Raw genomic sequence first — 26,038 nt, forward strand, 5'->3', positions numbered from 1 at the left:
CTTGGATTTCATGTTTAAATGAAGTAAGCAATATTTCTTCTATGTATATATTATTTATCCGGTTAAAACAAAACAAGACTGTATAACACACCACAAGTATGCAGACCTACATGCCCTTATACGTGGGACCAATTCTGATATAATGTCTTCACATTCTTACTTTACCTGTGACCACGCCTCCGTTTTGCCTGGTAACTTCGATATGAATTACATATTTATCTTTTATTTATTAAATCATGACAAGGCCGTCTTCTGTGGTAATAATATAAACTTGTAAAATTTAGATTAAAATTGACCAGTAGTAATTTCTCTCAAACGTGACCTTTCAGGTTATCAAGGCCAATGTATTGCAGTTACGTGCAGTATGGACAGTTAGTATCGTACATTAGCGTTTTTCGTTTCTTATCCTGAAGCAGAACCTTTTTGCTTCATAATATCATTTTTGAAAACTTTGAAATTATATCCATAATAAAAAAGATAAATAAACAAATCATTAAACGAAAAACTGAACATGTCCGTACTTGGTCCATGAAAACTTCAAAATGCGAGTAAGATAAAACGCAACACAAAATGCGTTCGTAAATGTAATGTGTGTTGCTATATATATCGGTTGCACTTACGGTCTCCAGTTATGTTTCACTGGTGTTTCCTAAATAATAAACCAATTTTCCCCACAAAAGGGGGTACATGGAAAACCCTCTAATCCGCCTCTATATAGCATTTTTTTTTAATAAGAAAAATTACATCTGTCTCGCTCGTTTGCCTGAGGCCTCTCCCCCCCCCCCCCCCCACCACAAACACATACACAATTGCCAATAAATGAATTCTATGACTCTCTCATGTCAGATAATATATTTTCCTGATGGTTAATTATATTTTTTGTTGGCCAAACATATTTCCGATATATAGACACTTTAGACGATCAAGTTAACTTTGCAATTCATGGTCTATGTGACTGAGAGGTCCTTCTTAACTGCTTACCGCCTGGGACTATTATATATATACTAGTATAATATAGACCCAGTTACCGCGAATTATTCACATCATTTTAAGTGAAATACTCAGTCAATAGCATTTAATTGTAAATTATATGGCCTTTAATCCCACCTACTTAAATTTAATCTCAGCTAAGTTTCTTTTGAATTATTTGTCATATAGAGTGGGGGGCTCAAATTCGCCGGGGACACATTTTCGCCGTTTTATGATTTTGGGATGTAAAAACTTCAAAGGATGGCTGAAATGGAAGAAATATGCCGATAAATTAGGATTTTATAACAAATATGATTATTGTTTAAACTTAAACAAAATTACGGCACTTATTGCAAAAGGGCCGAAAAACGGACAACGATTTTCGGTCAATTTCCTGAATGAAAAACAGGATTTTCAAAGAATTTTTTCTTTGTAATTTTTTGACTGATTGGCCTAAATTTCTGTTTTTTACATCTTTGAAATGTCTGCTGTTCATCTATAATGAAATTTATTTGATAAATATTATATAAAGCTGCAGTTATTTGGTTTTGAATAGAGGTGTAAAAACGGCGAATATGTGTCCCCCATTGACAAAACATCAGGAAATTTCAAACACCCTTTAATCTAACTTTACAGATGATTATTTTCAAACAAACATGTTTTCAAGCTTAGGAATGTTTTGCATTTGAAGTTATCTTCATATAGAAATATCAGTATACTTCAAAAACATATAGACCTGAACATAAACTGTAGAAAACATGAAAAGATATGGCGAAAATGAGCACCCCACTCTACATATTTTTTTTCTATCTCGCCAAATCAATTTTTTACAATTTTGACCTCTTAGTTTATATTTAAAGTGTTATTCCTTTTTTATACTTTCAATCTGGTACTATTATAATAACTTAGTATAATAGTCCCAGTTTCAATATATAATATGCCGTCTGTAAACTGAGGAACATATGTTAGATATACTGTTGGTTTTATGTGAAACACTATTTTAAGATACTTGGCCTTATAACACAACTATTAAGGGAAAAGTCCGATAATTGTTTAGGTCGAATAGTCGAGAGCAATCCGAAGGAATTGTTCTTAGAGGGCGGTATGAGTAATTTAGCAATATCTCGTGTCACACCCTGGCGGCCATTTTGATAAACCGGTCGAATAGCAGTGAATGAGTTCAATATTGGTTAAGTGGATAGTATTGTTGTAGGTTTTTTAAGGGTAAGTTTATGAGACGAAATGTCACTGTATAATGTTGCTTTATCCATATATGTAAGAAATAAAATGAATTGCATTACTGTCAACAAGTTTTTAGCGTAATGACAGTTGACAAAAACAACTTTATAGTTTTCCTGGGCGGTGTCCACATACAAATTCAAACGACACCGGAATGTTTAAATGAAGGACTAACACAGATTGTCTTCATATTTGCATTATAAAGTTTTATTTAAATTGTAAATGAAATTCACACAAATCACTCCAATAATTCTATAATAAATAAAATAACGGATGGTCAGTTAAACATTCACACCTGTCAAACTAACAGGTGAATTCCAAAGGCATGAGGAAGGTATATACAAAAATGTAGCTGTAGCATGAAACTTAACATTTATAATTACATAGTCGTACTAATAAGCAAGTTAAAAATGGGCTTTTTGTAATTTAAACACTTGAACTATTACTTATGTACATGTACAGTGTAGGTTGTAATCCCGTTTTGGGATTCTGAGTGGAGCAATTTTCCAAATTGACCCCCTCAGAAACAAGAGTCCCTAAAGTATCAAGCCCAATTAAGTATATGCAGATAAACTCTAACAAACTATTGCAACTCGAACATGTGCCTTCTCAGGGTTTTAGCTAGGATTTTGAGGGCTTTAGTCACTTTTGCGCGATAAAAATCAGCCTTATTTTTTTTATAAAGCAAGGGATCTAGGATGTTTATCAAACTAGCTATACATATATGTCCAAGTCCTTTAAGGACTAGTCTAGGATCTTTGAAGACTTTAGGATTGCTTAGGTAGGCAGTTATTGGCAATATTGAATGAATTGACTGATGTGATGCTAAGATATGAAGATAAGAATAGGGATCTGGTAATAAGATCAAAACTTCACTTCAGTTATTTTCAGGGCACACCCCTTAATTATCAACAAAAGTTGGGTGCCTCTATTTTTTAACCACTGTACAAGTGAACTTGTAACAACTTTTTCACTTCACAATCATTTATATCCTTGAAAATACGTTTTAATATCTATTTGGAATCAATTTCTTTAATATTGGATAGAAGAATCTGCATCTATACTTAATGTGACGATTCTTATGACTGTAGACTAGATCACGTTTACTTTCGATTTTTAAACAAAATGAAATGAAAACGGGAAGTGACAATTGGATAATAATTTCAGAACAAAACCGGATTCATTTTCGAACTTTAACGCATGCGCAATGCATAGAACAGGAAGCACCTGTTTGCAAGTGAAAATATTTACGTTTTTAATAAAGTTCATTCTTTTTAATCGAAGTTGTCGAAAGTTTTTAATGAATATTTATATAAAGTATGACGAAAATACGTTGAACTGACGAAACTACGACAAGCAAACTGCAAATTATGATCGTAAGGGAAATATTGAAAATAAAATAAAGTTGAAATGTCCGGGAAGTTTATCAATTTTGTTCAAATGACGAAAATACAACTGAACTGTGAGAAATGATTAAAATGAAAAGCTGACTGACTGATTTAACTTAAATAGATTATTATGATGATCATTTATGAGGTTTTATAATGATAATTAAGGGATTAGTGACCCATCTGATTGGCGATAGGCGGATTACTTGTCATCACAACTTTTAACACCTTTTTGACGAAATTGATATGAAATATTTTCGTCATTTCTAAAACCTTTTCGTAAAATACGAAAGTGACGAGCGCTAGCAAAATCACTGCCTTCTACAGTATCCAAATTAACTAAATTAGTTCATGTTTCCTGTTCAGGTTGCTTTCTTGTTACATGTAGCTTGAGTATATATAGATGGATCTGTTTGGTTAGTAATTTAAGTGCAGACCCAGGGTGTGTTATAACACAAGACACAGGTTTATTTACACCTCGGAATACAGAGGAAATCAGAGGGGTCACCCAGCAACTTAAAATCTGTCATGTCAATTTAGTATTAGTCACTAACCAACGTTGCCACTATCATAACTATTGAACTTAACACCTAGACCTGGATATTTTCCTGAAAAAAAGTTCTTTTCTGCATTGTACATCAGATTTTACAATATAAATACCTGCTAGTTTCCTTAAGTTTTGGTGGTTTTCTATTTGCTGGTCATTTGGTCTGACTATGGATAGTAAGCCCGGCAAATTGTAACAAACCCCTGTGTTTGATCGTTTTTAAAATCATCGTTTGTTTAAAGTTCGTAAAACAAGTTTGTGAGTGTCGTCGGGAAATGTGGTCAATTTATTTCTTGTCTCATTGCATTCATTTATGCCTCTATATTCATTTAATTAAAAAAATAGACGTCTATGTTGAAATCTTTGTTTATTTTGATCTTTCAAAGTCGCCATTTTTATAATTTTGTAAAATTTATTAGACTGGTCCTGCGAGTAACTTAATACAACAGAAATAATTCATTCAGAAATAGTAAACCAGTCTATCACGTGATCTGAAGTGAAAAATAAGCTGGAAATTTGAAAAAATTACGAAAATAATATAGCAATGTGCTAGCATTAGATAGCGCTGCAGTTAATGCAATAGAACAGTGGGAAACTGTGATAGCGCTGACCTAAGTCAGACTTTTTTTTATACTTTTAACAGTTTAGCAATAATACCTGCACAATTTTCAACAAATAAGTTATTGTATATAAATGTTGATGTTTTAGAAAGATTTCCACTGGAAAGGACACTTGAATCAACAATTCATATTCATTGTGTGACTGACATGTACAAATGTAAATTATGTCTGCTCTATATTTCTAACATAAATATAAAAATGCTATGGTATTTATCATCACTTGAATCAGATTAAATAGGGCATAAACATAAATAAAAGTGTAACTATAGGCTAGTATCCACATGTGTACCTCTACTTGTGTGATTGACCTTATTTCTATGTACAGATGTACATGTACAATGTACCTTTCATAGAATTTTGCGTTCAGTCTCAATATCTAAAGGTTTATCAGACAGAACAATTAGATTATTAATGTAGGCAATTGCAGCTCCAGCTCTTATTGCCATGCAATTAATTGAGACTGTGACATGAGCTTTTTGATTTTTATACTATAACTGATAATAAAATGGAGATTCATTTTAATCATTTGATATTGCTTTTCATAGTAATTTGTTGTGGAGTTACAGTTCTTGATGGATTGGATTGGTTTAATATTATTGCCAATGAGGCAACTCTTCACAAGAGACCAAATGACACAAAAATTAACAGCTATTGTCATCGTACAGCCTTCAACAATGAGCAAAGCCCATACAGCATAGTCCGATCAAAAGACCAAGAAAACACAGATGTAAAAAATTCAAACAAAAGATTAAATGCCTAATTATATGAATTAATGTTAAAAAAAAATGAACAAAAAAAATATGTATAAACCAGCAAAAACACAACAAATGAATTATAGGCTCCTGACTGCTTGCTTTTAACTTTGAATCATGACATTAAATTAATATTAAATTCATTAACATAGAAAAATCAATTTTACACTTAAATTTATTGTCTGTATTTTTTTCCCCATGAGGCTGAATTTAGATAAGTGTGACTATGATATATTGTTACTGTTAAATATTTTCTGTTACCGTGTCCCTAAAACTTTTTATTTATTTATATTTTTAGGAGTAGCAGGAGTTTTTAACGCTCCCAAATTGGGATTTACAGATTTTATTTGTGTGTAGTTACTTTATATAAAACAAAACAGACAAAATGCCAAAAGCAGTAAGTAACAGATTGTTTATTTATGTACATGTAAATTATAGTCATCCAGATATAATGTAGAAGTCCTCAGTATTACTGATTTTGTTTGGAAAACTAACATGCATTTAAGCAATATGAATTTCAAAATATTACAAATGGTTGGGCCTGTGCCATTTTAATTTCTGATCTGAGATTATTCATGTTTCTGGTATCAAAACAAAGACTTTCAAAATAGAGAATGTAGTTAAATCTATATATAAAAAATACATGTGATTGATTGCCAATGAGACAACTCTCCATTAGAGACCACAGACATTAACAACTATAGGTCACCGTCCATTTGTAAATACACAACTCATTGAAAAAAATCTTTTTAAATTGCGCTGTAAATGGTTGTGTTCTTGTTTTATAAAGTGTTGGTATGACACATGCCTTTGAGATTGACATGTACATGTATAGGCAGCATACTTTGGTTTAGGAACAATACATTTATGATATGAAATCACAAAAGCTGAACTGGACAATGCATCAAAAATTTAAATCACATTACATGAATCAGGGATGGAAATTTAAATACTCAAGTGGTAGCCTAGCCAAATATTATAGTGATCAAGAGTTATATGATCAGGCAAATATAACTGTGACCGCTGTGGATAGTCAAGTTATAATTGAGTAAATTTTTTGTTAGTATGATACAGAAAAGTACAAAAATAACACATTTTGGAATGATCAGAATAGGTAACACATGAAATGATAGCAAAAAAATATTTTTAATGTTTATCATATTCTAATAATTTATACCCTTGGCACATAGGACAGATATACTAATTAACAGCTCTTTATCTATTATAGTTTCTTTAAATTTACTGTTTCCAAAATTTTTCTGTTATTGCTTAAATCAATTGATTGGATATATTGTACAATGCTGTATACAGTCATATCCTAAAAAGTTACGATAGAGTTACCCTGACTATAAGGCCTCACAAGCCATTTGAATTAAGTTCATTTTAGCATGTTTAGGCATGTAAATCAAAAAGTTTTCTAAGAATGTGTTAACATTTGGTGACAATTTTATACATGTACACAATGTATGTGTTCTTAATCATCAATGGGTCTATTTGTAAAGAAAAAAAAACTGTTTTGATAAGTGCATACAAACATATACATTTGTAATGAGATGAATTTTACACAAACTGAGATAGTTTTGTATATTGTGTATATAATTGCCAACTGTGTTAGACATTTTGGGTAGTCATAGTTGTTAACCCCCTCCCTAATTATGTTATGCAAAGATGTTGTCAGGAATGTGCATAACATCTCTATTGTTTTCAAAAGGTTTCTAGTTAATATGATAGATTACAAGTTGGTATAGCCGGTTTAAAGTACAATTTTGTCAGCCATTGAGGTAGTGTGGGAAATCTTGTTTTATTTATAAAGTCCAACTTTTACAAGCATATTGTAGTGGAAAAGACTTCACTTTTTTGTAATCAATCCAAAGTTTTGTACAATAGCAGCTTATTTAAAAAAAAGATGATGTCATGCTACTCATTAAGTGGTGTAAGTTAGTGTAAGTGCAGGAGGATGTTAATATGATCTCATTTCACAGAAGAAACCTCACTGTTTAATGAAACTGACAGTAAATGTAGGAAATAAAACAGCTTGTTTAATCAAGTATTTTCCCATTGTTCTTTGTTCTGTGTCAGTTATTTAAACATCATTTCCTCTAACATTCTGCCAAAAATATGCTTAGTCTTAATATACATATAGCTTGCTGGAGAAGATATTCTTTGAACAACTAAATGAACGAGCAGACAACATGTACTGTAATTCAACTTCTAAACTGCCGCCAAAATAGGTTTGATGATTCAAATTTAAAAGATTTCATCACAAAATAGAATTGAATTGTATATAAGTCAGATTTGTAATACCTTCAGACTTTTGATATTTAAAAATCATACTCCCCCAGAGAAAGGTACAGATTTAGCAAAAAAACGTTAAGTCAGTCTTTCCATCCATGTAGATTTAGTGTAGAAAATGTGTAAGACTGATTATGCAATGATAACTTTTATCCGCTATTCAATTATTTACGATGTAATGTGTGTAATGGATGATTGAATCTGGGCCATATTTATTTTCTTCACTTTTTTTTGTCATGCAAATTAAACCTTAATGTCATGTAAAGGATGATTGGATCTCAGCCATATGTATTTCCACATCTGTTTACCCAGATGATGCATGAGTGTGTCATAACCTTAACTTAAGGACTGAGTCAAATCTTTGTCACGATGTATGATTGGTGCCATTTTAGCCATTTATAGTTTTCAATAGTTTTACACATATATGACATACAACATTAATTTTATTAATTTTTTTACCAAAATAATTCAAATTAGTCCAGAGGCAAATTTAGGGTGGTGAAGCCCCCCCCCCCTCTTTTGTGGGAAAAATTGTTGTTTATGAAGAGATTCACTGAAGCATGACAAGTTTGAATTAATTGCTAGATACACTGGAATTACAGCTTGATACAGTTGGAAAATCTATCTCTACATGTTCAAGGTGATTTCAAATGGAAATTTCTGATTTCAGATACAAAATTCAAATCAATCTGATAAGTTCCTTTTAAAGTGATTAAATGTGTCAGTGCATTAATTAATTGAAAACTTGGGTTAATATCAGTACTCATGTATTGTATTAAGGACATCAATTGGTAATAAATATATATTTTAGTAGTGACCATATAAACTGTCATTTCACTGTCAAGGCTGTAATGACCAAATTAATGGAATACATCAATTTACATGTTGTAACTACTGTTTTTGTCCTGTAAGGTCAAATCTGAAGAAAAAAAACCTTGGGCTTAGCTGGTTGATAGATTTCTACAGTTTTCTTGCCTTGTTTTTTTGTTAGATCTCTAGCAATATAAATTTTTAACAACTTTGTGTCCTTACATGAAGGCTGAATTCAATTTCAGAAAATCTCTTCTCCTGTACAAATTTTTAGCACCTGAACTTTTATTTAATGAAACTGGTACCTTTGGTTAGTAATTCCCAAATGGTTTCAGTACATACACACCTGAAAAAGTTTGGAACCCCTTTGATTGAGTTTTCATTTCAATCACCCTACTTACTTAGTCCATTACAATATAAATGTTTTATTTGACAAATCAAGAACCAACAAGGCCAATGCCAAGATAGTGTTTGGACATGTACAAAGTACAAAGACATGTATGGTACAACATAATGCTTCAAAAGTTGTTAAATTCAAAGTTGAGTAACTTAAGGAATACATCCAACAGTGGAGAGAAAGGAAATACATTATATGGTTGTAGTTCTGCAACATGCAGGAAAAGATTAAGCCAGCTGACATCAAACGTTTTAATGAAAAACTGACAGCATTGTGTATGATCAGTTTACTAACAAAAGATATTTTAAATTTAGTTGTTCCTAATTAATTGCAATACAATGTATTAGATGATAAATCCAAATATTTCTTGACATATAAGTATAAATAATGTAGTACTGTATATTTTTAAAAGGCAAAATCATTGATAACAGTGTCACTTTTAACAGTTCACCTGTGCAGACACTTATAGAGTTTAAGGTATGACCCTGTATCTTGATGTATATTTGTTTAAGGTAACTGGTTGAAGAAAATATGAATGAAATTTTATACTACATGTTTGAACAGGCTTTCCCATAAAAAGATTATAACCACCAGTTCATCCTTTCAGTCCGGTATCTCATAAAGTACCAATCTTCATTGTAGGTATATATACTTATATATATTTACTAACCACTGGAATTCAACGATTTTTTATATACATTTAAATAAACCACTTGTAGGCTTTACAAAAGAGGTTAAACAAATTTGAAAGTGTAATTTGTAAAAGGTAGTGGTCAAAGGGAGTGGATTGCTATTAATGGACCTTTTAATCAGTGTGAAGTAAATCATCCTGGGGCATTTTGTTTAATACACAGAATGTGCTTTTGTGTATTTATTTGTGGTAAAGTTTAATTACGGCAAGTACATGTAACAGGATAATAATTTTGGTGAAAGTATTCATTTAAGCAGAAAAGAGGAAGTCACTGAATAAGAAATAATCCAAGTGTGCAATTTATACCTGATTAAATCAAAAGTTAGGCTGTACTTAGCATAAATTACACATAAATCTCTTCTACCATGATGGGAAAAAGGTAAAAGACAAAAAATACATTATTATGTCGTAAACAGCTGTTGATATAACCATGTAATTGTTCCTGTCAGACAAGTAATAATTAGTGTTAAACAGGAAGAAAATTGACCCCTTTAGTGTTAGGGTGACTCTTTATTCCTAATGATAATAAGTAAATTACAATTCCATATGGGCTATTTCAAAAAAAATGATGCCAAAGTGTGACAAACATGGTAAAAAATTAAGTCATTGCTAATTTTTTTTCTATAATTTTTCTTTAATCCAGAGACATTCAAGTTTACAAAACTACCAAGGGTTAATGCAAAATAATAAAAACAAAAATTTTAACAACATTTTTCTCATAAGAATTCATCCACTTTTCAAAGGAAACAACACAATAATAATATCAACTGACAAACATAAATAAGAATATAAATATCAATGTAATTTTTTTGTTTGTTGCAATAAAGGTACTAAATGATTTTCCTGCAATTTTTTTTTACTTATAAACAGTTTTTTTTTTTAAATATGTAAATTTCACCAATTTTTAGTGTATTCTTTAATATCTTATTTCAAAAGTTTTTATATCTCTTTGCAAAAGCTTTAATTTTATATAAAAAGTATAAGGAAGCAAACATATATGATCTAATTACATCCTCTGAAAATTTCACAACAATTGCTTCAGTCAATTCTAAGTTTTCTTCATTTAAAAAATACAAACATGTGTTTTTTATCCTTTTGTTACACTCCTGACATATTTTTTCAGTAACTGTAAGACTGTTTTTTAATGGAATGTTTAGAAAATCAGTAATGATATCTATTTTAAATTTACAATCTCACAAATAAATAAATTTATTAGATATTTGATTACATATTTTTTTGATTTCTGAGCAAAGAGCAAACTTTTAACATGTTTAATGAGAATTACACTTTAATTTTTAAGAATCTTTGGTGAATAGTGTGCAGAAAAATCACTTTTACAAGACAGATCGGCTTTCTCATTACATTGTAAAGATGTTACAATTATTTTAATAAAGAATCATGTTGAATTTTGTTATAGATAAGCTACATCAGAAACTTGTCAGGAGTGTAACACATGTTACACTCCTGACCATAATTTATTGCTACCATATTTTAACCTGAAACTGACCTGAAATCATTTAGAGTGTTTATATTTCACATATTATTTTAGTGCAAATTAAGAACAGGTTAAAAAAATTATATACTTCTTACATATTTACAAATTTTGCTAATTGTCTATTTAAAAAAAAAAAAATGGCTTTCCTTTAAACCTTGTTCAGTCTCTTGTTTGATACTATATATATGCTGTTTTTATGTCAGATAATGTATTATGATAAGTTTGTTCGTACTACCAAAGATGGTAGCAGTATGTGCTCTGTATATTAAAAATTGTCCAAAAATGTTCCCAAAAATGTCAGGAGTGTAACGCTTTAAAATGTTTAACATTCATGTTATTTTTTATAGAAACAATGTTGTTATTATTGGTTTTCTTTTTCTGGAATTTGAGTGTGAACACCATCTGTTGCATATTTTTAGTAACAAACATGCCATTATTATGGCCTTTATTGCTTGTTTATGCTCAATACTTGTATGTCAGGACTGTAACACATTTAAACAAGCTAGTTCAATTGCAATTTTAGTTCAAACATTTCAAAAGTAATGATGTAGACTTGTATTCTGTGTTAAGCTGAGGTGTGGTAATGTCATTTTATAATAATTGTCAGCTTGTTTTTCTTCCAATAACTTACCTTTGCTAATAAGATTGAAATAAGGCATTTTTTTGTGTTACACTCCTGACATTGAAGTATTGAGCATACAAAAGCAATGAAGGCCATAATAATGGCATGTTTGTTACTGATAAACTGTAACAGGTAATGTTCACTGAAATTCAAGAAAAAACAACAACTATAACAACATTATTTCTAAAAAAAAATACATCTTAACCCAGTTGTTACACTCCTGACAGACCTGGGTAGTCCTCTTATTGTAACCATAATAATCCAGTAGTAGAACTTCAGGGTCAATTGGATGCACCTGTGCCAAGCTATGATACTAAACAAAAAAAATAAACCGTGCAAGATGTACAGAAACATGTTATTTCACCTACAAAGACATTTTCTGGCAGCATATTGACTTTTACTAACATTTTTTTTTTTACACAAACTTATTTGACTTACCTTATGAGGCTCATAAAAATGTAAATATATGGAAGAATTGAACAAGAAATCATAGTCAAGATATAATAGTTGGATGAAAGATATTGTTTGGTATTGTATCTGCCCTTATTTATTCTATATCATCAATGAATGGACATGCTCTCTTCTAAATGTCACACTAAAAGCGTTACACTCCTGACATTTTGAGGTACAATTTTGGACAATTTTTTTTAAACAGAGCACATACTGCTATTATCTTTGGTAGTCAGGACCAACTAATCATAATACATTATCTGACCTAAAAACATTACATATATAGTATCATACAAGAGACTGACAAAGGTTTAAAGGAAAGGCATCATTTTTTTTGAAATAGCCCATATATGAACACCATAAGGGAACAAATTCTGTGAAACACATTAGGAATAATGACCCTCATGAAATAATATACGTGTACCTATATTGTACATATTTATTTAAAAGCCTTATATTATGAATAAAAAATTAACTGTTCGTTTTCTGGAAGTATTGGGCTGTCAGAATTTGCAGTACTTTGATAAAGTTTTATCAACGTTTACACACCCTGAATAATTGCATAGGTAGATTATAACATATACAACAAATAGATCTGGGTATTTAGTTTGTGATATTAATAATTTTGTCTATCAGCAGAAATACCTTGTATAAGATAACATAATTATCAGGTAATAATTTGAGTAGGTGATGGATTGGTCTATATAATTATTTTATAGTATACATTACTTGTTGAGGGTTACCATGGGGAGATTTCACCCTCAATCTTATTGCCTAATGTCCTTTGATGTCCCATTGTTAATCCTACCACATTTCCCAAGGTCGTAAAATACTTACTTCTATGACTGTTGATTGCAGCTTTTATTTGGGCTCATATATTGCAGTCTTGTTTCTATGTAGAGTTTTGAGAACGTTTTGTATTTTGCCTTATGAGTTTTGGATGTCTACATTTTTGTGCTACATGTACTATTATTTTCACATCAGATTTGATAAAGGTTGAAATGTGAAATGCAATGACGTTTTTTACGTTTCCACGTTTCCACGTTTCCTTTACACAAAATTAAAGGAAACCTGGTCTGGTTGCTAATGAAACAACTATATATATCAAACAGAGTTCAAATGAAATGGATGTTTGCTATTTGACTTATTTTATTAATTGAAAACAATATTTTTCTCTTCAATGTGATTCTATTTCCTGCTTCCTTGTGGACAAGTTGGCTGTATCATAAAGGCAGTAATAGATTTACTGCCCTTTGAACAACCAGTTTCTGACATATATAGATAAAAAAAAAAATTATTTGGTACTTTATTTAGTCTAACCTGTATGTTTGAAAATTAAGGAAAACATTAATGCATGTTTTTTGTAAAAGCTTCCCCCTGGAGAACCTAAACATTACTAATGATTTTATCAAAGATGTGATACACTTGTTTGGGCTATAATATGATGTCATTAGAAGCCTAAAGGTAGAAAAACCAGTATATGTGACATTATGAATTATTTGACCTTTGCTAATGGCAGTTTTAATTTAAACAAGATTTAAGTTTCAGTATTGTCCACATCTTATAATTTACAAGTATTCCTTTAGGTTGGAAGGATGTTAGATATCTGTATAAAAAGCTGTAATTACTGTACAGGTGCTTTATACCTGTTCATCTGCCAGACATTTCAGGTCATGGTCTTGTACTTCAGGAATACATGTAACTAACAACCAAACTTTCAAGGTCATGGTCCTGTACTAAATAGTATATTAGTCTTTCCAGAACATCTTTTCTTTAATATGAATTTTTTTTTTAGATGTAAACAGGTTTTTTTCCTCATCCTTCAGTACTATGTTATGATACAAATTTAACTAAGAATTAACTCTCAGTGTCAGACAAGATCTTGTTATTTTGAGAGGAAATATAATACACTTAAATGCTAAGATGGAGCAGGCAGCATTCACATGGTTCATTGTTAGTCTAAAAGAGAAATGTCATTTAGGCTTATATAATAGTATGTCTCTAAAGCGCATCTTTTCGTCTATTGATTTTAAATTAAGAGTTGTGGTAGATAAATTGAATTTAACATATACTTTAATATTGATTGAGACCAAACACTAATGACAGGCCCTCATTACCAGTTCCTGTTGAGAGAAACTTGGGTAATTAAATCCTAAGATATGACATTAGATGCTCTTAAAATATTATATGACATGTACAGTTGCCATTAACTTGATTAAGTTATTTTATTTTTTTAGTTTAAAGGTTGTTCACCATGTTGACTGTTAATTTTTTTTTCTTTTCTTTTTCAGGTCAATGTGCGGGTTACGACCATGGATGCTGAGCTGGAGTTTGCCATCCAGCCCAGTACCACAGGCAAACAGCTCTTTGATCAGGTACATAGAAAGAACACCTCTTTTACAGGGACAAAATACTTTAAAATGTATTGGCTACTTGACTAATAGTTGAGAGGACTTTATTATGTTGTTAGGTTTTATTGTTCAACTGGTTTTATTTCCCCCTTTCAAGTGATTCGATGTAAAATGTCCTCCTATTTGAAAGTATATTGGATTTAAGCGTACTGTACTTGGCAACCATATCCAACTATAAAAGTGATAACAATAGTTTTGATAGGCTGGGCAAATTTAAATCTGCACCGAAAACAAATACAACTGGTTAAGCAGAAATGATATACTTTGAATAGTCTCTCATAGATACTGAAATTTAGTCTAGCCGATAGTCATAAAATTTAAATATATAAAACATTATCCCTACATTTTTTGGGGGAGGGGGTAGGGGGGTTTAAGTGCTCTGAACACATTACAAAACTTTTAAAATCCTTCATCAGTCTTAATGAAAATTGATATAATAAAAATGATTCTTTGATTTACAAATTTGCAAGATGACCTTTAATTTTTAATATAAATGTAATAATTCATCAGAACTGCATCTATAAAATAATATATATATCTCTTATTTCTATGTTTGATTAATTCAGATGAAAGACAGGCTGTTGTAATTCTATTTACAAAAATCAAATTTATGACAAATATGTCAATAGTTTGATATATAAAGGATGAAACATCATTATTATGAAAATATTTTTATTACCATAACAGGAAGAATTGATATAATTATAACATTTGTGGTTGTTCCAGTTGTACAGGCCTTTTGACAGATTTAAATTTATACACAGGAGTTTGCTTGCTATTGAATTAATCAGGCATGTGTTATCTTTTCTTTTGATAATTTCATTGAATTTTCTGTATAAGAAGTGCCCAGAATCAAGATATTGAAAGTTATCCAAGCAACCTTGTATGTTTGTCTCAGGAATGTGACTTTTTATTAAAATTATCGACCCAATAGCAATTAAAGCTTCCTGTTTACAAATCTATTTATATATGCATTGTATGATTGTACAATTTACCATATATGGAATTGTTTCAACTGTTGATTGTTTAATTCAGTTCATGATGTTATGTTTACACTATGAAAATGATTTTATCTGTATACTTGTATTGATAAATGGGGAGAAAATCTAGTTTACCTGATATATTGAATAAGTTCAGGTATAGGGGTTTATTTGGGTATTTGGGAATGCCTGATTATTACTGATATATTTTAAATGAGGTCTAGTGGTTTATTTGGCAATGGTCCTGAATTTGGTTGTGAATTATGCACTTAGATTTTTGCAGTTTAAACTTATATACAGTCTATGATTAAAGTTTTTAAACCATCTTTAACCTTTTCCCTACAAGTAAATTTTGTTAGTTTTTTCCAGCCCACATTTTAAGGTTTGGTCTGTGGTTTAAATTTGTAAATTTGAAAAACTTTGTCGGACCTGAATTGAATTATACAAAACTTGAAAAGAAGCTTGTTCCTATAAATCCCAACCACCATGAGCAAAATAATAATTTTGGAGTTATTTCTGATACATATATACATGTTACAAAACAAGTATTTTTCTAGGACCTGTATGATGCTAGAAATGTCCGTTTTATGGCACAGACCTTTAGTTTAAGATCAGCACCTAGTGAAGAAAAACTATGACCTATAAGAGTTAACCTTTTATACATTGTGACTTGGATGGAGAGTTGTCTCATTGGCACTCATACCACATCTTATATATATATTGTGCAGTGAAGCATATTGACAGTTAATATAAGATGTCCTTGAAGGCCTCTCATCTTAAAAAACTTGAATGAACTCTGGTCTGTTATGGTATGGCTTACAAACAATAAATTTTAAAGCCTTCTGTTTATTAATATGACTATGCACCTTCTCTGAAAACTATTGTTAGACATAGCCAGGTTTAGCAAAAAATGAATTATGATTTATATCAGTATTGTTTAGTTTTTGTGTACCATTCCTTATCTTTCATTGTTGACAGGAACATATTTTCAGAAAAGTACAAAGTAGTCATTGTTAAAGATACTCCTTTATATAATAAATGGTGACCTATTGATCCTAATTTATCTGTTTTCTGTTCAACAAAACACATTTTGACAATACATATATTTTCTTTTTAGCTACATCATACTTTTATCATGTTTATCATGCACATGTTTAAGAGACCTGATTTCAACTGTCCTCAAAGTTATAACCTATATGTAGACTTGATATCACTTATTCAGCAGTTTATAATATATTGTCAGTATTTAACATAAACAAGTTCTTCTTTAGGGACATTTAAATACCCACAATTGAAGTGTAAAGTTATATACATTTCCTCAAATGAAATTCAAAACTTCTTGCTTCAATGAAATTCTCATAAAAAGATCAGGTTTTATTCAGTACAATTCAGGCAAAGTAAAGTATTTGTGTTATAAGTTTGATTTAATAAAAGAATATAAGTGTATGCATTTAACCTGCAGAATTTTTATTAAGATTTTGTTTAACAATGAAAAGAATTAAGGACAAAACCATTTATTCATATTACGGATGTAAGCTAATAAACCACAAGTGTACAAAAACTACATTAAAAATGTTCACAGACAATTAACTCCAGATACTTTATTCAAGTTTATGAGTTGTACAAGAATAGTTTAACTTATTGGCTTTCTATTATAATAAGTGTTACAACTTGTCATAGTGTATACATTTAAAAAAAAATGTATATCAATATATACATGTATGTAAAGACATCTTTATTTGAATTTGTGTTTTTGAAATTTCAGGTTGTTAAAACAATCGGTCTGAGAGAGATTTGGTTCTTTGGTCTACAGTATGTTGATAGTAAAGGTTATACCACATGGCTGAAACTCAACAAAAAGGTTTGTATCTACATGAGTCACTTAGCGCATTTCCATAATGTATCCAGAGGGGTGGTGGGAGGCACAAAAAATGATTTAATATAGTTAGTTGCATTTTCCTTGAATTGTTTAAGAATTATAAGTAAAATGGAAACTAATGGAGGCTTGATTCTTGAAAAAGTGACTCCAATGCCCCATGCATTTAATTATACCCAACGCAACGAAGTCCGTCAGTCTGTCCGTCCGTCCGTCCGTCAGTCCTGTTTCTTGTCATCGCAACTCCTCTCAAACCACACAACAGAATTTCATGAAACCTTTTCAGATAATACTATGTAGTTGTGCATATCGACGGGAAATTGCGATTCAATTTTTTTTCTAGGAGTTACGCCCCTTTGAACTTATTTACTTTAATGTACTACTGCAACAGTTTGTCATCGCAACTCCTCTCAAACCACACAACAGAATTTCACGAAACCTTTTCAGATAATAAGGACATACTATGTCGTTGTGCATATCGACGGGAAATTGCGATTCAATTTTTTTTCTAGGAGTTACGCCCCTTTGAACTTATTTACTTTAATGTACTACTGCAACAGTTTGTCATCGCAACTCCTGTCAAACCACACAACAGAATTTCACGAAACCTTTTCAGATAATAAGGACATACTATGTAGTTGTGCATATCGACGGGAAATTGCGATTCAATTTTTTTTCTAGGAGTTACGCCCCTTTGAACTTATTTACTTTAATGTACTACTGCAACAGTTTGTCATCGCAACTCCTCTCAAACCACACATCAGAATTTCATGAAACTTTGTAGATAATAAGGACATACTATGTAGATGTGCATATCAATAGGAAATTACAGTTCAATTTTTTTTCTAGGAGTTATGCCCCTTTGAACTTATTTGCTTCAATGTACTTCTGCAACAGTTTTTCATCTCAACTCCTCTGAAAACACACAACAGAATTTCATGAAATTTTGTAGATAATAAGGACATATTATGTATATTGACAGGAAATTATTATTCAATATTTTTTCTTATATAATTTTTTTTCTTATACTTATTTAATTTCTCCAATGACAATGTGGGGACGTGGGGTATGTGAGCGTGCTCACTAAGGTTCTTTAATTCTAGAACAGCCCTTATCATAGAATATTATATGAAAAATAAGGGAAAATAACATACAACCTACATACACACAGAGAGATAAGGAAATGTAATCGGCCTACTTAAACCCAGGAATGGGTAAAGTCTTTGTATTAAATGATAACAAGTTATCAGCTGCACCTGTAACATAGAGGGTGTATTACTTCTGCCAAAATCTTACGCAGTAATGGTAGAAAGAACACAAGCTTTACAAAACAAACACAACAGATCTTCACTTAAAAAAAATCTGCAGTCAACCGACTCATCAAAGCATCCAGAAAAAATGATGAAATGTGCCCCTATCATTTAGAATGTAAGACTCTCATGATATGTGTCTATCGGTAAACAGAACAGATTAAATCCCTTTCTTAGCACACATGAGTACTTTATTCCCTATCAATACCTTTATCCATTTAGTACACATGTATTTCCGAAGACATTCAAAATAGATCACTTTGCTTGCTGATTGACAATTTTACAGAAGGACGTTCATAGAAAGACATCAAACTTCTACATGCAACACAATATGTACATGTATAGAAATCACCTGAAATATCTTTAAGTTAAGATGGCCATAACACCTCTCTTATATTTTAAATCGTTGATGCTTTTGGCAATAAATCAAATCTGATATTATGATTTAAGTTAGAGCAGTTATTTATTGATTATTAATCAACCTTGAAAATTATCCACCCTTTTTGCACTAATGATTATTTGTATGTTTTCAGGTTTTAAGTCAAGATGTTAAAAGAGAAACACCTCTACAGTTTAAATTTAGAGCAAAATTCTTCCCAGAAGATGTGTCTGAAGAACTCATTCAAGATATCACACAGGTTATTAATTGTTTTATATTTTATTTTTTATGATGAAAAAAAAGGGGGGGGGGGGTAAAAGTTATACTTTATTAAAATGTAGTGTTGTTGTCAATTTTAATTATTATTTAAGGATTGCATTCATTTGCATGATTTGACAACCCGGCATACCAAGGTATCCACTTCAGGGACTCTACCAAAACGATTTCACAGGCGTTGGTTCACCTCGCGGAATTTATTAAAATGTGTTTATATGCTTATGAATTCATTAAGGCTGATTAAATTGCACTTTAATTGACCAGTTTATATCCTGCACAGCCAAATTGCATCACATCAGATTGAGTCCTACTGTTGAGATGTGGGAAATCTCAACTTTATATGTTAATATCCCAGTTAAACCTCATAGATTTTAGTTAAATATATATATTGGTATCTAAACTTAAGTTACAAAAATCTCCAAAAAAAAAATTCAAACAATTAATGTCATTTTATTTCAACATTTATCATGAACTACAATAATTCAGTTGCCTGTAGTCATGCAGTTTAGTTGTTGTCTGGATAAATGATTTATGTTTATTTTTTGTTTTCTTAAATACGGTGCCTTAAAGTTGATAAATACTTATTGACTTTTCATAAAAAAAATTATGTGCCCTTTCTTAGATTAGAGATTGTTCTTGGGATTAAGAATATGCTGACCTTGTGTATTGTCTGCTTTTCTTATGTATGAAAGATTGTTTTCAAGTGATTTTCAATTATTTATCTTTACAGAGAATGTTTTTCTTACAAGTAAAAGACTGTATTTTAAGTGATGAGATCTACTGTCCACCAGAAACCTCAGTGTTATTAGCATCATATGCTTGTCAGGCTAAGTTTGCTGACTACAATAAAGAAACTCATCCTAATGGATTCTTAGCAAATGAAAGATTATTACCACAAAGGTACATACAAATTGTATTAGCTATCAGGAAAAGCTATATTATCTGTTAGCTGTTAAATGACAAATATATCGTTATGTTGAAAGCACTGATGGTCAATGATGGTTAAAAGAAAAAAAACACGATAATAACACATATATCCTGAAATGACTTTAAAGTTTGTGCTGAAGAAGGGGTATAATTGTCTGAAACTTTTTTTCCAATTTTCCTTTAAGAAATTGCTAAAGCTATATTCATTTTTTAGGTAAATTCCTTTCTCTTAAGGTTATGTAGTAAGACTTAAGCAAGTTCTAATTGTCTCAGTGTGTGGGGTTACCTTTTCTAAGATGAATTGTATAATTTTTTTAAAGGATAACTGTTTTTTATTAAATTTATTATTTTTTTATTGCTGTCAATTTGAAAAAAATGTTTATTAGGTTTTTAATTTGATCATTGTTGCTGTCAAATTAGAACTATAAAAAATCATCATTACTGTCAAATTGATATAAAGAAATTGATCAAGTGTAAAAAGCTGTTATGTATTTTGTTTAAATTGAAATACATATTTAATCAGTTTTAAATTTATTCTCTTTAGTGTGTAATGAGGAAATTTTTTTTTTTCATGTAGAAAACAAAAAGTTTGTTTAGTCACTTATTGTGGCTACTTTATATTCATAAAAAAAATATGAATTTAGTAAGTAACTTCCTTTAATAAAAGGCCTACTGCAAAATCTGTCAAAAAGCCTTATAATAAAGGGGTCAATATAAAATGACTTTACATATTATATTATTTAAGGAATGACTGTAATATTTTTTCTGTCTATGAAGAAATAACATAAAAAATTTGGTGCACACTGAATAACGTGCGTAGTGGGTTATTTAACAGTGTGCACCACATTTTTTATGTTATTTTGAATAGACAGAAAAATATTACAGTAATTTCTTAAAATTTGATTCTAAATTCCATTTTAAACCGTAGAAAACCATGAAAAAACGTTGCTGACATCAATGTCATATGACTAAATTATGTCTATGGGCTGATAGCAAAATAACGTCAGCCAATCAGAAGACGTGTTACATCCAAAATTAAATTATACTTAAGTAAATGTTAAAATAATTCATAAAAACACTCTGAACCGGCCTCATTTTTATCCTAAATACGAAATACTTATATTTATGAGTGCTTTATTAAAATGTCACAAAATGCTTCAAAATACTTAAATGTAGTTTCTGCATTCTGGATTAGATGAAAAGTAGAAAATATTTTTTGTTGTCTTGAAACAGAAATTTTTCTAAATGTTTATAGTGCATGATTGAGCCTGCTATCCTAATCAAATACCCAAAACATTGGGTGAAATATAAATAGGATCAGTTTAGGTACTGAGTATGATAATTGCTTGTATTTGACCTTATTTATTTCATATTACAGAGTGATGGAACAACACAAAATGACCAAAGAACAGTGGGAAGAAAGAATAACAAACTGGTGGAGTGAACATCAAGGCATGCTCAGGTATTACAAATATAACATCAAGGCATGCTCAGGTATTACAAATATAACATCAAGGCATGCTCAGTTATTACAAATATAACATCAAGGCATGCTCAGGTATTACAAATATAACATCAAGGCATGCTCAGGTATTACAAATATAACATCAAGGCATGCTCTGGTATTTATATAACACATTCTGAAAATCTGCTGAAATCAATACATAGAAACTTACTGGTAATACGTATGAAAAAAGCCAACATGAAACATCATTGGGTTGCTGTCTTTGAACCTGCTGTGTAACTGAAGTTTGTGCTGAGGTGTTAAGTAATTATACCCTTGATTCACAAGCAAGTCATCTGAAGTAAATGAGAACTTGAGATAGGTTCAGAGTAATGTAAAGCATTGTGATGACATCAAAATAAAACTTATTTTTCCATGTTCATAAAAAAAAGTGCAGAAAATTCAGTTTGTTTTGAATATGATTTACTTAGGGCTATTCCAGAAAAAAAATGTATGGGGGGGGTTGGAAGGCACATTGTATTAATAATACATGGGTGATGGGTATCAGAGCAACTTTTCACACTATAATGCACTATAATTCTCAATTACAATTGTCTGGGTGGCGGGTGCTGACAAACTGCCTTCCAACCCCCCCATACATTTTTTTCTGGAATAGCCCTTATGGCAAGTAGCTTATTTGCTAATATTTTTGGATAAAATCAACAAAAGTGTAAAATTACAATTTCATTTGTTGACTCAGGTGATTATTGAAAGAGCTTGATTTTGATACAAATAATTAAAAAAAAAACTGTTGACCAAATCTTGAATATCACCATGATCACTGTCAAATAATTTATCTTTCTTTTCAGGGAAGATGCTATGATGGAATATTTAAAAATAGCCCAAGATCTAGAAATGTATGGAGTTAATTACTTTGATATCAAAAACAAAAAAGGAACAGAACTGTTATTAGGTGTAGACGCTCTTGGTCTCAATGTCTATGAAAAAGATGATAAGTAAGTATACAGATGATTAAACATATCATATGTAACAGGTGCTTCACTATAACCTTGTTTCGTCCATATTCTTGTCATTGTTTTCCTGTAAAAATGTTAAATCATTCAAATTTGCGGATTGATATTAACCAGTTACATACATAAGGTGCTTGGTAATAAAATGTTACTCTATGTCAGTCATTTCTTAGATTCCAATCTTTGTCATTTATAAACACATTGAAATTTTCTTCAATCTATTTAATAAAATTATACTTTTTAACATGTTTTTTTGTTTTTCAGACTTTCACCAAAAATAGGTTTCCCATGGAGTGAAATTAGAAATATTTCGTTTAACGACAAGAAATTTGTAATTAAACCAATTGACAAAAAGGCTCCAGTAAGTATTGAATTTCTTAAGTTAAAAAATATCAAGAATGCAATGAAACAGATATACAAATAATAATGGGTTGATACACTTTAGATTATCACACATATAACTTGACACAGAAAAAATTAAGGATAGCACATATATTAAAAGATTGAACACGACAATTCCTCGGAGGATGTTGGGGAACAAATTAGAAAAAAACATCCACAGGATAATGTTATAAAAATTAAATCATGAAAACACTATATATTTGGTAAGAATTAACAGGAGCAGTAAAAAAGCAGCTGTAACTGGACTATCTTTAAAATCACTTTAAAAAATGAAGTATGAAGTCTGTTCACACTAAACTGTAATAAATTAAATATATATTGCAAGGTATCCTTTAAATGAATGGACTGTTATATATTTTTACAGATCATATTTTGAGTATTTAACCTCTGAATTGTTTAATTCAGAAATAGTTACTGATTCTTTACATTGTTATTCTTTTTAGGATTTTGTGTTCTATGCACCTAGACTACGAATAAACAAAAGAATCTTAGCTTTATGTATGGGTAATCATGAACTATATATGAGGAGAAGGAAACCCGATACAATTGAAGTACAACAAATGAAAGCTCAAGCCAAGGAAGATAAAATGTCAAAACAACAAGAAAAACAGAGGTTAGAGTCAGAAAGAGTTGCCAGAGAAGAGGCAGAAAGGAAACAAAAAGAAATGGAAGAAAAATTACGGCGATTTGAGGAGGAGAGTGAACGACGAGGAAAAGGTAAGTTAATATAGAGTCCTTTAGTAGGCTTGGTTTACTTTTACAAATTATGATGTTAATGGAGTGTTGTCTCATTGGCACTCATACCACATCTTCATATATCTATTGGCTTCTCCAGTCTGCTTTACTAAATTTGTTCCAATAAGAGTCTGTATAAAATTTTTCTCCTGGTTTAAAAAAAAACCATTAGATAAACTATCTGTGTGATGTTTGATTGTCCTTCCTTTTTAGTAAGATCAAGAGTTCCAAGACAAGTCGAAGAAAGTTTTAAAAATTATGAAAAAGAATACACAATAGATGTAAAGTAAAATTAGATTTAATTGCTTGGTTTTACAACTGATAAAAAGAAAAAATATGATTGTCTTATTATAACATGAAAATAAACTACTCCCTAAATTGTGTAAGAATATGTTTTTGTTTTTCTCTTTAATGATATCAAACTGTCTGAATATTTCTTAATAACATCTCAACTTACTCATTCTGTATGTATTTATTTCATGTTTGTGAATAAAATGTGATAATTATAGTTATTTGAATTTTTCTTAGAAATGGCTGAGCAAGAACAAAGATTAAGAGACATGAATGATGAAATGGAAAATTACAAAAAACAACAAGAAGAGCTTGAAGAACAGAGAAGAGCCGCAGATGAGCTCCGTAGACAGTATGAAGAAAGTGCACACATGGCACAGGAAGAAAAAGACAGACTTGTATGTATTATTAGGCTTTATTGTAATATTCCCTATAATAGGCATTAAGAATAAAAAAAAAACTAGAAGTACAATTAAAAGTAGGTCTGCTTTAATCTAGGACTTGATTACTAAATAAATGGTATATGGTCTTAAAATCTGCATTTGGATTTGATAAATGCTTAGAGACCAGTTTTCATCATTAATGCATTGTAATGCCATAAGTTGACCTAAATTGTTACTATCTTTGCTTGGGATTGGTTGCTTTTTACAGTTCTGGCAGCTGAACAGTCTGAAGGACTATTCAAACATTAATTGCAATGAATGTTAGGCACGTACAATAGTAGCTGTGTTTTAGTAACAAAATTGGTAAAAGTTGCTTTATTGCTATAGATTGATCAGGTTGCTGAAAAAAAAAGATTGGTATGTAAATATATTGGAACAAAATATATACATGTACTACAACATTTTACTGAAGCTGTAAACCTCAAAGGAATATAATATGTATGTTGTAATGTTGCTCAAAAGTTGAATCATTTGAAATTTAATTTTTGAACTGTTGAAAAAAACCCTGCTTGAATGATCTAAGGGCAGATAACTGGTAAATTATTTAGATTTGATTAAAAATATATCGCCAGGTCTAGTAACAAGTATTTTGCCTGAATAACTCCTGCTTCAGTATCATGTTTATATTGCATGACTTATGGAAAGAATGGTTTATTTAAATATTAAAATTTTATCATGGAAATCTTATATTGACTAAGACTAACAGATGCAGAACAACAAACTATAAATATTTTGTCTATAACAAATATATTTGCACATGTAATCCATTCATTCATGTAAAGCTATACATAAGATTCACCTCCACTTCATATGTGTAGAAAAAGTAGGTAATGTCTGCAGAAATCTTATTTTCAGGTTGTAATAGGGTATCATTTCAAAATTTTGATTTTTAGATCTGGAAATGGATTGAACAAGGACAAAATAAAAGTTTCTGTTTGAGCTCAGGGCTATTCCAGAAAAAAATGTATGGGGGGGGGTTGGAAGGCACATTGTATTAATAATACATGGGTGATGGGTATCAGAGCAACTTTTCACACAATAATGCACTATAATTCTCAATTATAATTGTATGGGTGGCGGGTGCTGACAAAATCTGCCTTCCAACCCCCCCATACATTTTTTACTGGAATAGCCCTCAGATGAAAAAGTGCATATTTTTAACGAATATTTTAGTTTAATATTAACTTTCGGTATTAACTTGAATTATAATATAAATAATGACATACATTGATTTGAGTACTTATATAACACAGTGAATTAT

At 30.5% G+C, this 26,038-nt stretch overlaps 1 protein-coding gene across 2 annotated transcripts in view; it reads left to right on the forward strand.

Moving 5' to 3' along the window:
* The first annotated feature begins 2,024 nt into the window (after positions 1-2,024).
* LOC139490615 (radixin-like) overlaps positions 2,025-26,038 on the forward strand; it is a 33,102-nt gene continuing 9,088 nt past the window's right edge. For both annotated transcript variants that reach the window (XM_071277508.1, XM_071277509.1), the window contains exons 1-11: positions 2,025-2,193; positions 5,814-5,912; positions 14,564-14,647; positions 17,429-17,524; positions 19,383-19,487; positions 20,235-20,404; positions 21,810-21,893; positions 22,745-22,891; positions 23,171-23,267; positions 23,752-24,025; positions 24,572-24,732. In XM_071277508.1, the coding sequence (XP_071133609.1) occupies positions 5,901-5,912; positions 14,564-14,647; positions 17,429-17,524; positions 19,383-19,487; positions 20,235-20,404; positions 21,810-21,893; positions 22,745-22,891; positions 23,171-23,267; positions 23,752-24,025; positions 24,572-24,732 (1,230 nt within the window). In that variant the 5' untranslated portion in view covers positions 2,025-2,193; positions 5,814-5,900. The remainder of the gene's footprint in view (positions 2,194-5,813; positions 5,913-14,563; positions 14,648-17,428; positions 17,525-19,382; positions 19,488-20,234; positions 20,405-21,809; positions 21,894-22,744; positions 22,892-23,170; positions 23,268-23,751; positions 24,026-24,571; positions 24,733-26,038) is intronic.

This window comes from Mytilus edulis, chromosome 10 (assembly GCF_963676685.1).
Source record: "Mytilus edulis chromosome 10, xbMytEdul2.2, whole genome shotgun sequence".
NCBI lineage: Eukaryota > Metazoa > Mollusca > Bivalvia > Mytilida > Mytilidae > Mytilus > Mytilus edulis.